Genomic DNA, 13,652 nt, shown 5'->3' with positions numbered 1-13,652 from the left:
GTAGATTATCCAATTTACTTAATGTCCAAAAGGGGAAAAAAAAATCGTTCACTGATATCAGTGTAGGGCCGAAGGTTTGTGGACACCTGACCATATGATTGGAACGTGCCTCTTCATGAATATTCCATTCCACATGTCCTGCACTATTCTGGGGAGATGTTTCAGTAGATTTGATGGATATTTGTGGAGATTCATCCCGTCACAGGGGTGTTTGGTAAGTCAAGTACTGGTGTAGGTGAGATGTTCACATTCAGTAGGTCAATCGGGTTGGAGCTCTGTAGCAGGAGATCTTCCACATCTTCCAACCTGAGTTCAAGTAAGAGACGTCTGATACAATTGTGTGTCTCCAGCTTTGAGGAAGAACAACAAATGTCTGGAGAAGTCGGGCGTCTCTTTCTTGTATACTGGGAATTTTTGCGTCGGCGCTGAATGTAGCGATGATGATGATGTTCTTTTCTGCGTGATTACTTTCCCTGGACGAGTTTTCACTTCTCAACGTGTGCAGTGTTTCCTCCGATGTCGTTATTTTAAGATGTGATTGTGATTGATGTAGCGGAGCGACAGATGAGAGATTGGAGCTGCGATGACAATGATGATGGTAATAATAATAATAATCTATAATGCTGTTGAATCCTCTTTTACTGCTTTACTGTGTTTTATATGAGGGTTTGTTACTTGAAGGTAGAAGAAATTGCACAGGATGTACGAGTCCAGGATTTACAGATGCTAAATAAACGGATTTCTTTCATCTCAGTGTTGCATTATTCTCCTTATTATCGTAAATGTTCGTTAACTAATTAGCATAAGCACAAACTCCAGCAGCATGGACGTGTGACGTGTCAAAGCACTCAGCAGTGTGGGGAGAGTTGCATTCTGGGTACTATTTTGACTGCAAGTTCACGTGATGTCGTGCTCTCGTTAAGATTAAGGTTATGGGAAATTACACAACTCCAGCAATGTGGGCATGTGACGTGTCAAAACACTCAGTGGGGAGAGATGCTTTCTGGGTATATACTTACTTGAAATTAGGACACGTGATAACACGTGCAATCTGGGTACTATTCCTCTTTTAAAAAAGGACGTGATATCACGTGTATTCTGGGTCTATTCGTGCATTGAAGGAGGACACGTGATATGTGCATTCTGGGTGCTGTATTGACTGCGAGGTCATGTGACACCATGTGCTTGTTAACCAGCAAGTTATGGGAAATTACAAATTACAGTGGGAGAGTTGCTTTCTGAATACTATTTGATGTCACGTGTCACGTTCTTCATCACTAAATTATGCGAAATGACAAAACGTGTGACATGGCAAAGCACTCAGCACTGTGGGGAGAGTTGCATTTTGGGTACTATATTGATTGTAAGGTCACGTGAGACCACATGCTTCTTAAACACCAAATAATGCAAAATGAAAAGACTTCAGCGAAATAGACACGTGACATTTAAACACTCAAAATTGGATTCTGGGTATTATATTGACTCTGTGTAATCTCACAAGTTCAACAACCACAGTGTCAGTCAGTGTGTTTTGGGCCAGATGTTGATCGTAATTGAGAGGGATCATGCCAATTGTGGATCGATCGTAAATGAGATCAATCACATTTATAACATTTTCAGGAAATAAATCAGAATTTACACAGGTTTTTTTACTACAATTTCAAGTCTTAAATCTGTCATAAATGTTCCAATAAAAGTAAAATTAACAAATAAATAAATGCTTTTTCTACCTGTAAGGAATTCACCTGTACACCTGTGTCACTTTATAACAGTAACAAGTGTGTGATTATTACACACAGAGCTTCCAGTTAAAGGTTGGACACTAGGACCCGGGGGTTTGAGATTCAGCCTTCAGAGCGTTGTCGGACGCAGTTCGGCGTCGCTATAGCAACCAGACGCTTTGTAAACGAACGCTGAAGGAGTATCGGGAAAAAAAGTTCTGCAGAGGTTCTTCATATTTATCACCACTATCACCATCACCATCACCATGCCGCTTCTGATCACAGATCACACCTGGACCCAGAGCGAGAGCGCGGTGTTTCTCCGTGTGCCCTTAAAGGCGGTTAAACCGGCCAAAGTGGACGTTCTGTGCGCGGAGGAGTATCTGAAGGTAAACCGGAAGTGTACCAAAAAAACAGAAAGAAAGTGAAATCATTTTTATAGAATTACAAACCTGGTGTCATTTCGTGATAGATAGATTGATGGAAGGATAGAGAGAGGGAGAGAGAGAGAGAGATGGATGGAAAATGGATAGATAGATAGATAGATAGATAGATAGATAGATAGATAGATAGATAGATAGATAGATAGATAGATGGATGGATGGATGGATGGATGGATGGATAGATGGATAGATGGATAGATGGATAAGTGACAGGGATCTTGCTGCGATTTTACATGTAACCATAAACAGATAAAAATATAACGGGTTCTTCTGTAATACAGTGTGTAATCTGTCACTGTGATGTTGTTCCTGTTCATCACTTCATCACTGATTATTTTGCTCTGACCGCATGCTGCTCTGAGTTTAATTCTGTAAACGAGTCTGACTTTGGAGTGAATCAGACGTTAGTAGACACGGTGTCTGTGTTTCCTCAGGTCAGCTTTCCTCCGTTTCTGTTTGAAGTCTTCTTCTTTGAGTTAATAGAGGTGGAGAAAAGTGTGGCCAAAATCGGAAATGGTGTCGCACTTTTCACACTGCCCAAAAAAAACCCGGGCCACTGGGAGCAGCTCGGTGTGAACATCAGTGAGTAAAACGTGTTCTCCTGAAATAGTGCAGGATCTGCTGTGGATCGGCTTTAGACCTTTATACCTTTTATACATTACTCTTCCAGATAAAGACAAACAGAGAGAGATTCGAGAAAGGGCCATCATCAGATCCCACATGAAGGCGAAAGAAAAAGAGGAAGCCAAAGCCCTGAGGATTCATCAGGAGAGGAAGTACACACTGGAGACCATGATGAAGGTTGGAGAAGATTTACAGTAATCTAATTATACTTCAGAAACTAATTCTGACACATAAATGTTGATGTTTCTGCTCTTAGGTCACTTTACAGTGTCAGATGCTTTAGGAATAGAAAATAGATAGATGGACAGACAGACAGACAGACAGACAGACAGATAGATGATCAGACAGACAGATAGATAGATAGATAGATAGATAGATAGATAGATAGATAGATAGATAGATAGATAGATAGATAGATAGATAGACAGACAGACAGACAGACAGACAGACAGACAGACAGACAGACAGACAAATTGATAGATAGATAGATAGATAGATAGATAGATAGATAGATAGATAGATAGATAGATAGATAGACAGACAGACAGACAGACAGACAGACAGACAGACAGACAGATAGACAGACAGACAGACAGACAAATTGATAGATAGATAGATAGATAGATAGATAGATAGATAGATAGATAGATAGATAGATAGACAGACAGACAGACAGACAGACAGACAGACAGACAGACAGACAGACAGATTGATATGTTGATGGAATTAATTGATATTAACATGTGATTTGGGTTTAAGGCACTTATCATTTATCTGTGTTGCAGATGGAGGAAGAGGAGCGAAAGAGAATCCAGACGATGAAGGATGAAGAGTGTGCGCGAGCCGTAAAGGAGCTGGAGTCTTGGAAAGAGAATAAAAAAGAAGTGGAAAAGGAAGAAGAGGCTCAAAGAAGGCTGCAGGACACAGACGTGCAGGAAACAAAACAAATTCATCAACAGAGGAAACCTGAGAAGGTTATAACACCTGTACAACCTCAACAACACCTGAGCAGGGCTGAAGGTAACAAACAAACAAACAAACAAACTAATAAACTAAATATATATATATATACAGAGTACAGACCAAAAGTTTGGACACACCTTCTCATTCAAAGAGTTTTCTTTATTTTCATGACTATGAAAATTGTAGATTCACACTGAAGGCATTAAAACTATGAATTAACACATGTGGAATTATATATGGAATATTATATACATAACAAAAAAGTGTGAAACAACTGAAAAATGTCATATTGTAGGTTCTTCAAAGTAGCCACCTTTTGCTTTGATTACTGCTTTGCACACTCTTGGCATTCTCTTGATGAGCTTCAAGAGGTAGTCACCTGAAATGGTCTTCCAACAGTCTTGAAGGAGTTCCCCGAGAGATGCTTGGCACTTGTTGGCCCTTTTGCCTTCACTCTGCGGTCCAGCTCACCCCTAAACCATCTCGATTGAGTTCAGGTCCGGTGACTGTGGAGGCCAGGTCATCTGGTGCAGCACCGCATCACTCTCCTTCTTGGTCAAATAGCCCTTGATGCCTTCAGTGTGACGCTACAATTTATATAGTCATGAAAAATGAAGTGAACTCTTTGAATGAGAAGGTGTGTCCAAACTTTTGGTCTGTACTGTATATATATATATATATATATATATATATATATATATATATATATATATCTTCTGAAGAGACTAAAATATAGAAATATATATATATATTTTAGAGTATCAGTGTGCAGTTTGTATCAGTACTGATTTACTGTCCTCTAAAAATAACATACAGACATTATTATGTTAATAACCAGCAATAAAAGTGAGTCCACCCTCAGTGAACGTGTCAAAACTGTGTTTCAAGTGTGAATATTGTGTGGAGCACATGGTTCTCCAGCACTGCTTTAATCCTCCAGGGTATGAAATTCATCAGAGCTTCACAGTTTGTTGTTGAGATCCTCTTCCACTTCTCCATAATGACATCACTGAGCTGCTGGATGTCAGACACATGGAGCTTCTCCACCTTCTGCTTGAGGCCCACAGGTGCTCAATAGGGTTCAGGGTTGGAGACGTACTCGGCCATTCAATCTCCTTCACCTTCAGCTTCTTCAGCAAGGCAGTTTCATCTTGGTGGTGTGTTTGGGGTCGTTATTTTGCTGTAAAACTGCGTTTCGGCTCAGTTTCTGAAGGAAGAGCATCATGTTCTGCTTTAGAATCACAGTACATTTTGGAATCCGTGTTTCTCTCAATGACCCGCAGCTCCACAGTACCAGCAGCACTCATGCAGCCCCAGACCATGATGCTGCCACCACCATGATGGCAAGAGACAGTTTTCTTGGTTCTCCTCACCAGGGTGTCACCACACATGCTGGACACCATCTAAACCAAACAATTTTATCTTCAGTCTCATCAGACCACAGGACATAGTTCCAGGAATTCATGCTCTTGGACAGGTTGTTCTTCAGCAAATCGTTTGCGGGCTTTTTTGTGAGCAGCTTCAGAAGAGTCTCCCTCTGGGACGACGATCAGCAAACCGACTTGTTGCTTATGTTTTTTGAAGCAGCTTCTGCACCTGACGAACAGCAGGAGGACTTGACTTCGTTTGATGGACCCTTGTGAGGTCTGTTCTGAGTGGAACCCGTCTCAGAAAACCTCTGTATGACCCTGAACACTGTACTGTAACTCAGTTTCAGGGTGATACTGATCTTCTTACAGCCTTAGCTTATAAGTGGAGAGCAACAGTTCTAATTCTCAGATCCTCAGAGAGTCTTTACCATGAGGTCCATGTAGAACATCCAGTGGTCAGGATGAAAGAATTGGACTCAAAGCACCAAATTGTATCTGCTCCAATACAAAATAAACACGTGTATGGTTCTGTCAAGCAGACAAAAACATAAACATGATGAATAGAACATGTGGCTTTACATGTTCACATGACGTACAGCTGTTTCTCACACAAATCTCCACAAGCGCACTCCAACACCTAGAGGAACATCTTCCCAGAGGAGTGGAGGTTATTATAACAGCAAATGGGGATTAAATGAGATGTTTTAAAAGTCTACACCAGTCTCATGGTTAGATGTCCACAAACAGGGATATTGTAGTGTAAAAGAACTACAGTTTTGAACATGCTACAAGAACAAGAGGTATAAGGGTAGTCTTTAAGGTTAGCCCCGCCCACTACGCATGGTAAATAGATAGATTTGTGCATCAGATGGGAAATATATTATCAAGCATCATGTAAATGCCTAACTTAATAACGTCTCCTCTCAGGTGAGAAGATGAGCAGCGGGAAGAAGTCCAGCAGCAGAGCAGATCTTCCTGCTCCAAGATCAGCGGGTTGCATTAAGGTCAGCTTCACTCCTCGCGTCTTCCCAACGCCCACTCGAGAGTCGCGCATGCCAGAGGAAGAGGAGGTGCGTTGCTTTTCTTCTCAACACATCCAGTAACACTGTAATTACACCTACACACCTACATCCAGCACGAGGGTGTAATTACACGTGCATAATGAAAGACTGCGGGCGTGTCCCGAACGCTAACGTCTGCGTGTTTTATTAGTCACGCAGAACCAAAACAACACGTTAAATACAGGGTTTATACCAATCAACTATGAAAAACGTTTATATCGTGAGTGGACCATCAGATCATCCGATCCTGTTATAGGAGCCTCCACTCTTCTGGGAAGATGTTCCACTAGATTTTTGTGGAGATTTGTAATAATTCAGCCACTGATGTAGGTGAGGTGAGGAGTTCAATAACTCTGTGCCCTTTGAATTTCCAACCCAATGGAAAACTCCTACGCTGCATTATGGCTGCTTTGTGCATGCTGCGTTACAACACTGCATCAGGTTCTATGGTATTTTAGGTCTTTTGCTTTGCACCTAAATGTAGGTGTTTCCTGGGATTTGCAGGTGTTAAGTGAAAGTGTAATTGTGTGTGTGTGTGTGTGTGTGTGTGTGTGTGTGTGTGTGTGTGTGTGCGTGTGTGTGTGTGTGTGCATGTGCGTGTGCGTGCGTGTAGTGGCTCAGGAAGCAGACCGAGGCGAGACGAGGAAAGAACGCCGATCTTGCTGAACTGGATGATCTGACGGAGGTGGAGAGAAACCCTGATTGGCTCAAGAATAAAGGAGAGTATGTATCACACACACACACACACACACACACACACACACACACACACACACACACACACACAGGATCTCCTCCTTATCACACTTATTTTTTGTTGAGAGATGCAAATTTCTGCCTCGTGTAATATTTCCCATAATGCAGTAGTTACAGTGCTGCATGAAGTGTAGTAGACAGATGTTCCAGCTGTTGCAATTAGGCCTGTTTCACCCTGTTCCTGCAGTCAATTCTTTATGTTGGGGAACTACCAGGCCGCGCTCAATGCCTACGACCTGGCCATCAAAATAAACCGCCAGATTCCCGCTCTGTTCTCCAACCGAGCAGCTTGTCACCTGAAGCTGAGAAATCTCCACAAAGCCATCGAGGACAGTTCTCAGGTCAGAGCCTCCTTTCATTCCATTACAATACATCACGTATCGTATCGTATCGTATCGTTAAATCTTCTCTTAGTATTGTTAAGGCTATTTGCTGTAATGGTCGCAGGCTCTGGAGCTGCTCACGCCGGCCGTCTCAGGGAACGCTAAAGCCCGGATGAAGGTCCACGTGAGGAGAGGAACGGCTTTCTGTCAGCTCGAGCTCTACGTGGAAGGTACGGGTATGGGTGCGAAACGCAGAGCCACAGAAACATCCACAAGAACATCTCCTTAAATTAGTGCTGATCTGCAGATGGAACATTACAGTGGTTCAGTATTATGTTCAGGACACACCTCCTTCACTGGGACATGTAGGCCCCGCCTCCTCTAGAAGAGTCAAGCTTGTAGGCCATGCCTCCTTTTCTAAAACTAAAAAACTCATAGGTCACACCCCTTTTGTTAAACTAACAGACTCATAGGCCACACCTCTTTAATAAACTAAAAGACTCATAATCCCCACCCCCTTTTATTAAAATAAGACTAATAGGCCACACCCCTTTTATAAAACTAACAGACTCATAGGCAACACCCCTTTTATAAAACTAACTGACTCTTAGGCCCCGCACCCTTTTATTAAAATAAGACTTATAGGCCACACCCCTTCTTTAAAATGAACAGACTCATAGGCGACACCCCTTTTATAAAACTAACTGACTCATAGGCCACACCCCTTTTATAAAACTAACAGACTCATAGGCAACACCCCTTTAAAATCTATCATACTCATAGGCCACACCTGTTTTATAAAACTACCATACTCATAGGCCACACCCCTTTTATAAACTAACAGACTCATAAGCCACACCCCTTTGATAAACTAATGATGAATATACTGCAGTTTATTTGCTTGGGATTTTGGTGTGTTTGTGCTGTGAACAGCTCATTTTCCTGAATTTCCTCCAGAACCTGAATTGAAAATGCAAAAAAAAAATTTCATATCTAAAATAATTTGTTTAAATATTGCTGATGAAAGCCTGAAAGCTGAGAACCTTCTTTACCTTACAGCAGTCTGAGTTTCCTCATTTTATCTGCAGGCCTTCAGGACTACCAGGCTGCTCTCAGGATCGATCCACAGAACCAGGCTCTGCAGGCAGATGCCCAGAAGATTCGGGAGATCATCCAAGGCACCGAGGCGAACTCAAATTGAGTCCTGGTATCTGTGAGAGATCAGGGGGAAGTCTGTTATGATGATTTCTAACCTTGTGTAACAATGTTTTTGTGTTTTGTATTGTGCATCATGTTCTTGTTATAAATCTGTGTGATTTCAGTGTGTTTGTTTTGGGGATCGGATCTGATCCTCAAAAGCTCATCCGATCTCATAATAAAAACCCTTTTTATTCACAAGAATCTTTCCAGCCGAGTGCGTCATCATGTTCCTCAGTACTGAAATCGCTTTCTTTCAGATTCAGATGCAAAATCAGCGAACAGAAGAAAAACCCAAATCAGATCAATATTTGGTGTGACCACACTTTAGATTCCAATTCCACACATTGTACATCTGCACAAAGTCAGAGGTTTTGTAGAAACAAGATCAGGATCAGGTGTATGATGGACCAATTTTACCAGGTCCTAATGGTCATCAGTTTCATATCTAGGTTGAAACCCAGGCATGAACTGAAAAATAAACAGTTTGAGCTTTGCAGTGTTTGAGCTTCAAACTGGGTGAGGAACAGTCAAACTCTTCTAGAAGATACAACATAGTGTCACAGTATAATCAACTGCATCAGCAAGGTCTCTCCCAGGCAAAGATCTCAAAGCAGAGATTCAAGTTTTCAAGCTATTTTGTAGAAGAACAAAGAAACGGGAGATGTTGAGCACCGTAGATGCTGTGGTCGACCAAAGAAACTTGGATGAAGGATACATCATGCTTACCTTCCTTAAATATTGGGCGATGTCCATCAGTGCTATCAGCAAGGTACACCTATTATCCATTATCTGGAGAAGTTTGGAGAAAAATGCAAATTGCGGCCAAAAAGTAATACCTTTGACATGGAAACAAGGCTAAATGACTAAACTACGCATGAAAACAGAGGAACTGAGTTGCAGAAGAATGGCAGCAGGTTCTCTGGATTGATGAGTGAAAACTTGAAATATTTGGCTGTAGCAGGAGGCTTGCTGAAGTGTTGGACAGCGGTACAATATTCGAGTGTTCATTGAAGCATGGTGGAGGTTTCCTTCAAGTTCATGCTGTATTTCTGCAAACAAATTTAGAGATTTGTTCAGAATTAATGGTGTCCTGCTGAGAAAAGCAGGCAGATGCCATTAGGGAGGCTTCTGAATAGCCACAAATTTATTCTGCAGCAGGACAAAAACCCCAAACATACAATCTTCAAATTTACAATCTTCAACATAGAGATGAACAAGGAGTTCTGATAATAATAGTTTTAGCCTCAACAGAGTCCTGATCTTAAGATCATCGAGTCTGTCTGGGATTCTGTAGGAAGACTGTAGGATTCGTGGCAGCCAACATCCACAGAAGATCTGACCTTTGAGTTCCTTTGAGAACTGTACCAGTGTATGTAGAAGAATTGATGCTGTTTTGCAGGAAAATGGTGATGATACCAAAATATTGATTTGATTTTCTTTTCTGTTTAGTTACTTTCCATTTCTTAAATGATCAATTAAAAAGAAACAATTTGCAGCAATTTGCAGTATTCTAAGTAACTGAAGGTTGATTAAGGGCCTTGTTCAAGGGCCCGGCAGTGGCTGCTTAGTGGTGGGATTTGAACACATGACCTTCTAATCTGAAGTCCATACATATTTCTGTGTGTGTGTGTGTGTGTGTGTGTGTGTGTGTGTGTGTTTTATAGATTACAGTGGTGTATGAAGAACACAAACTATATACTTGAGTTAAAATGGAGATTCACTCAGTAAAATGTGACTCCACTAAAACTAAACTTAAACTTCTCCCTTTAAACTTTCACTTGATTAAAAGTACAACGTTTTTGACTTCAAATGTACAGTGGGTACGGAAAGTATTCAGACCCCCTTAAATTTTTCACTTTTTGTTATATTGCAGCCATTTGCTTAAATCATTTAAGTTCATTTCTTTTCCTCATGAATGTACACATAGCACCCCATACTGACAGAAAAACACAGAATTGTTGACCTTTTTGCAGATTTATTAAAAAAGAAAAACTGAAATATCACATGGTCCTAAGTATTCAGACCCTTTGCTGTGACACTCATATATTTAACTCAGGTGCTTTCCATTTCTTCTGATCATCCTTAAAATGGTTCTACACCTTCATTTGAGTCCAGAAATTTTTTATTATACTGATTGGACTTGATTAGGAAAGCCACACACCTGTTTATATAAGACCTTACAAATCACAATGCATGTCAGAGCAAATGAGAATCATAAAGGTAAAAGGAACTGCCTGAAGAGCTCAGAGACAGAATTGTGGCAAGGCACAGATCTGGCCAAGGTTCCAAAAAATTTTTTGCTGCACTTAAGGTTTCTAAGAGCACAGTGGCCTCCATAATCCTCAAATGGAAGACGTTTGGGACGACCAGAACCATTCCTAGAGCTGGCCGACCGGCCAAACTGAGCTATCGGGGGAGAAGAGCCTTGGTGAGAGAGGTAAAGAAGAACCCAAAGATCACTGTGGCTGAGCTCCAGAGATGCAGTCGGGAGATGGGAGAAAGTTGTAGAAAGTCAACCATCACTGCAGCCCTTCACCAGTGGGGCTTTATAGCAGAGTGGCCCAACGGAAGCCTCTCCTTAGTGCAGGACACATGAAAACCCGCATGGAGTTCTCCAAGATGGTGAGAAATAAGATTCTCTGGTCTAATGAGACCAAGATAGATCTTTTTGGCCTTAATTCTAAGCGGTATGTGTGGAGAAAACCAGGCACTGCTCATCACCTGTCCAGTACAGTCTCAACAATGAAGCATGGTGGTGGCAGCATCATGCTGTGGGGGTGTTTTTCAGCTGCAGGGACAGGACGACTGGTTGCAATAAAGGGAAAGATGAATGCGGCCAAGCACAGGGATATCCTGGACGAAAACCTTCTCCAGAGTGCTTTGGACCTCAGACTGGGCTGAAGGTTTACCTTCCAACAAGACAATGACCCTAAGCACACAGCTAAAATAACGAAGGAGTGGCTTCACAACAACTCTGTGACTGTTCTTGAATGGCCCAGCCAGAGCAATGACTTAAACCCAATTGAGCATCTCTGGAGAGACCTAAAAATAGCTGTCCACCAACGTTTACCGTCCAACCTGACAGAACTGGAGAGGACCTGCAAGGAGGAATGGCAGAGGATCCCTGAATCCAGGTGTGAAAGACTTGTTGCATCTTTCCCAAAAAGACTCCTGGCTGTATTAGATCAAAAGGGGGCTTCTACTAAATACTGAGCAAAGGGTCTGAATACTTAGGACCATGTGATATTTTAGTTTTTCTTTTTTAATAAATCTGCAACAATGTCAACAATTCTGTGTTTTTCTGTCAATATAGGGAGCTGTGTGTACATTCATGAGGAAAAGAAATGAACTTAAATGATTTTAGCAAATGGCTGCAAAATAAAAAAGAGTGAAAAATTTAAGGGGGTCTGAATACTTTCCGTACCCACTGTACTTAAGTATCCAAAGTACTATGATTTATTATAACTATAATGTTCCTGTTATGATTTTTATCACAAGACTCTTTACTTAATCATCTCAGTTTATGTGTAAAGACTCGAATGTGACTCTCAGCACACTGATCTATTAATAGAATGATATTAATGACTCAAACACTGATTGATTTCTATTACAATCATCATGAACACAAAACCTTCCAAATAATCCACGTGTGTTGTGGCGAGTTCGAGTCTGGAGTTTCTTCATCATGTATTCCTCTCTAAATGTTCTGCTTGATGTTGAACTGATGCTGAACTGTATGTTGGTGATCAGTAGATACACCGAGCGCCGATCAGAACACGTGTAAAACAGAGCGTGCGCTCGATCCTGATTGGTGATTTGCTGCGTGTTTCGCCAGTTACGTTTTTATCCTCGTCAATAAAAAGATACGACTGATTGTGTTGATTGTAGTCGAGTAAAAAGTGAGAGATTTGACTTCTAGTGAAGTAAAAGTAAAAATATCCCCAAATGGAAACACTTCAGTGGAGATACGTGAAAAATCTACTTAAGTACAGAAGTGAATTACATTAACTTCATTACTACTCATTCTAATGATAAGATCATGTTGCCATTGTGTGAGAATAAATACATTACTCAGATCTAATCAATGTATTAATATAATCACACGTTTTACTCAGAAAGTCAACTTTAATATAGAAAAAATCATTTCTATATGACCGCCATTAAAACATCGCTTATGCGTAAATCGTACAATAAAGTATACGTGAACAGAGTATATAAAGGCAGTTAAGGAGGAGAACTTCACAGTCATCATTTTACATTTTATCCACCCACCCTGAGCAGGAATGGGTATTGAGAAGATTTTGATTGGGCACTGATTAGGTTTCATGGTGATTCCTTGGGGATTGATGAGGTTTCATAGTGTTTTCTTGGGTACTGATGAGGTTCCATGGTGTTTTCTTGGGTACTGATGAGGTTCCATGGTGTTTTCTTGGGTACTGATGAGGTTCCATGGTGTTTTCTTGGGTACTGATGAGGTTCCATGGTGTTTTCTTGGGTACTGATGAGGTTCCATGGTGATTTATTGGGTATTGATGAGGTTCCATGGCATTTTCTTGGGTATTAATGAGTTTCCATGGTGTTTTCTTGGGTATTGATGAGGTTCCATGGTGATTTATTGGGTAATGATGAGGTTTCATGGTGTTTTCTTGGGCATTGATGAGGTTTTATGGTGTTTTCCTGGGTATTGATGAGGTTCCTTTGAGTGTTATTGGGCATTATTGTGGTTCCTTTGGATTTCATTGGGTATGAATGGTATCTCAGATGGTGTTGCGTAAAATGATGCTGTCACACACCCGGTTGCGGTCCAGCCTGGTGTTGAACAAGGTGTCTCGGGACATCCCGCACTTGCCCAGGTGCTTGGAGAAAGATTGAGACAGAGGGTAATACACACCCGGGGACGACTCGAAGGTTGGAGGCCGAGATCCGTACTCGCTTGACGTAGTCCTGTACAGAAAACTGTGAATTTTTGGATCTGAAGAGGCTGATGTTTTCAGCATGCAGGAGAACACTGGGTTTCCTGGGTTCAGACACGGAGCACACTGATCCTGCTTAAGTTTCTGAGACATTTTACTTTGAAAAGCACGTCCAAGTGTAGATCAATCCTAAAGACACATGAGAAAAAGATGAGAATGACTGCAATGGGGAAATATATTTATATATTTACATATATATATATATATATATATATATA

The 13,652-nt window shown here is 41.2% G+C and overlaps 3 protein-coding genes across 3 annotated transcripts in view; 2 read left to right on the top strand and 1 right to left on the bottom strand.

Moving 5' to 3' along the window:
• pygo1 (pygopus family PHD finger 1) overlaps positions 1-748 on the top strand; it is a 4,032-nt gene extending 3,284 nt beyond the window's left edge. Inside the window, exon 3 of the mRNA XM_083552469.1 lies at positions 1-748. This exon is cut by the window's left edge and continues 2,171 nt beyond it. The gene's annotated coding sequence lies outside the window, so the exon portion shown is untranslated.
• Positions 749-1,642: 894 nt separating this feature from the next.
• Positions 1,643-8,659, top strand: dnaaf4 (dynein axonemal assembly factor 4). The gene is made up of 9 exons (XM_083552463.1): positions 1,643-2,110; positions 2,599-2,746; positions 2,835-2,965; positions 3,574-3,808; positions 6,049-6,191; positions 6,796-6,905; positions 7,126-7,279; positions 7,386-7,491; positions 8,350-8,659. Exons 1-9 carry the CDS (start codon positions 1,988-1,990, stop codon positions 8,460-8,462), a joined length of 1,263 nt encoding a protein of 420 aa, XP_083408589.1. The 5' UTR covers positions 1,643-1,987; the 3' UTR covers positions 8,463-8,659.
• Positions 8,660-13,218: 4,559 nt separating this feature from the next.
• LOC310732640 (piercer of microtubule wall 2 protein-like) lies at positions 13,219-13,527 on the bottom strand (the record flags this gene model as incomplete). Its single annotated transcript, XM_083553251.1, has 1 exon — positions 13,219-13,527. One exon carries the CDS (start codon positions 13,525-13,527, stop codon positions 13,219-13,221), a length of 309 nt encoding a protein of 102 aa, XP_083409377.1.
• Positions 13,528-13,652: the final 125 nt, after the last annotated feature.

This window comes from Silurus aristotelis, assembly GCF_946808225.1.
Source record: "Silurus aristotelis genome assembly, chromosome: 10".
In the NCBI taxonomy this organism is placed as follows: Eukaryota; Metazoa; Chordata; class Actinopteri; order Siluriformes; family Siluridae; genus Silurus; species Silurus aristotelis.
The sequence above is the reverse complement of the archived record's forward strand: the minus strand, read 5'-3'. Positions and strand labels throughout refer to the sequence as shown.

Bases quoted from the DNA above. Each gene is read 5' to 3' on its own strand.
- dnaaf4 (XM_083552463.1), top strand. From the start codon at position 1,988: ATGCCGCTTCTGATCACAGATCACACCTGGACCCAGAGCGAGAGCGCG. The intron at 2,111-2,598 runs GTAAACCGGAAG...GTGTTTCCTCAG, and splicing joins GCGCGGAGGAGTATCTGAAG to GTCAGCTTTCCTCCGTTTCT. The intron at 3,809-6,048 runs GTAACAAACAAA...GTCTCCTCTCAG, and splicing joins ACACCTGAGCAGGGCTGAAG to GTGAGAAGATGAGCAGCGGG.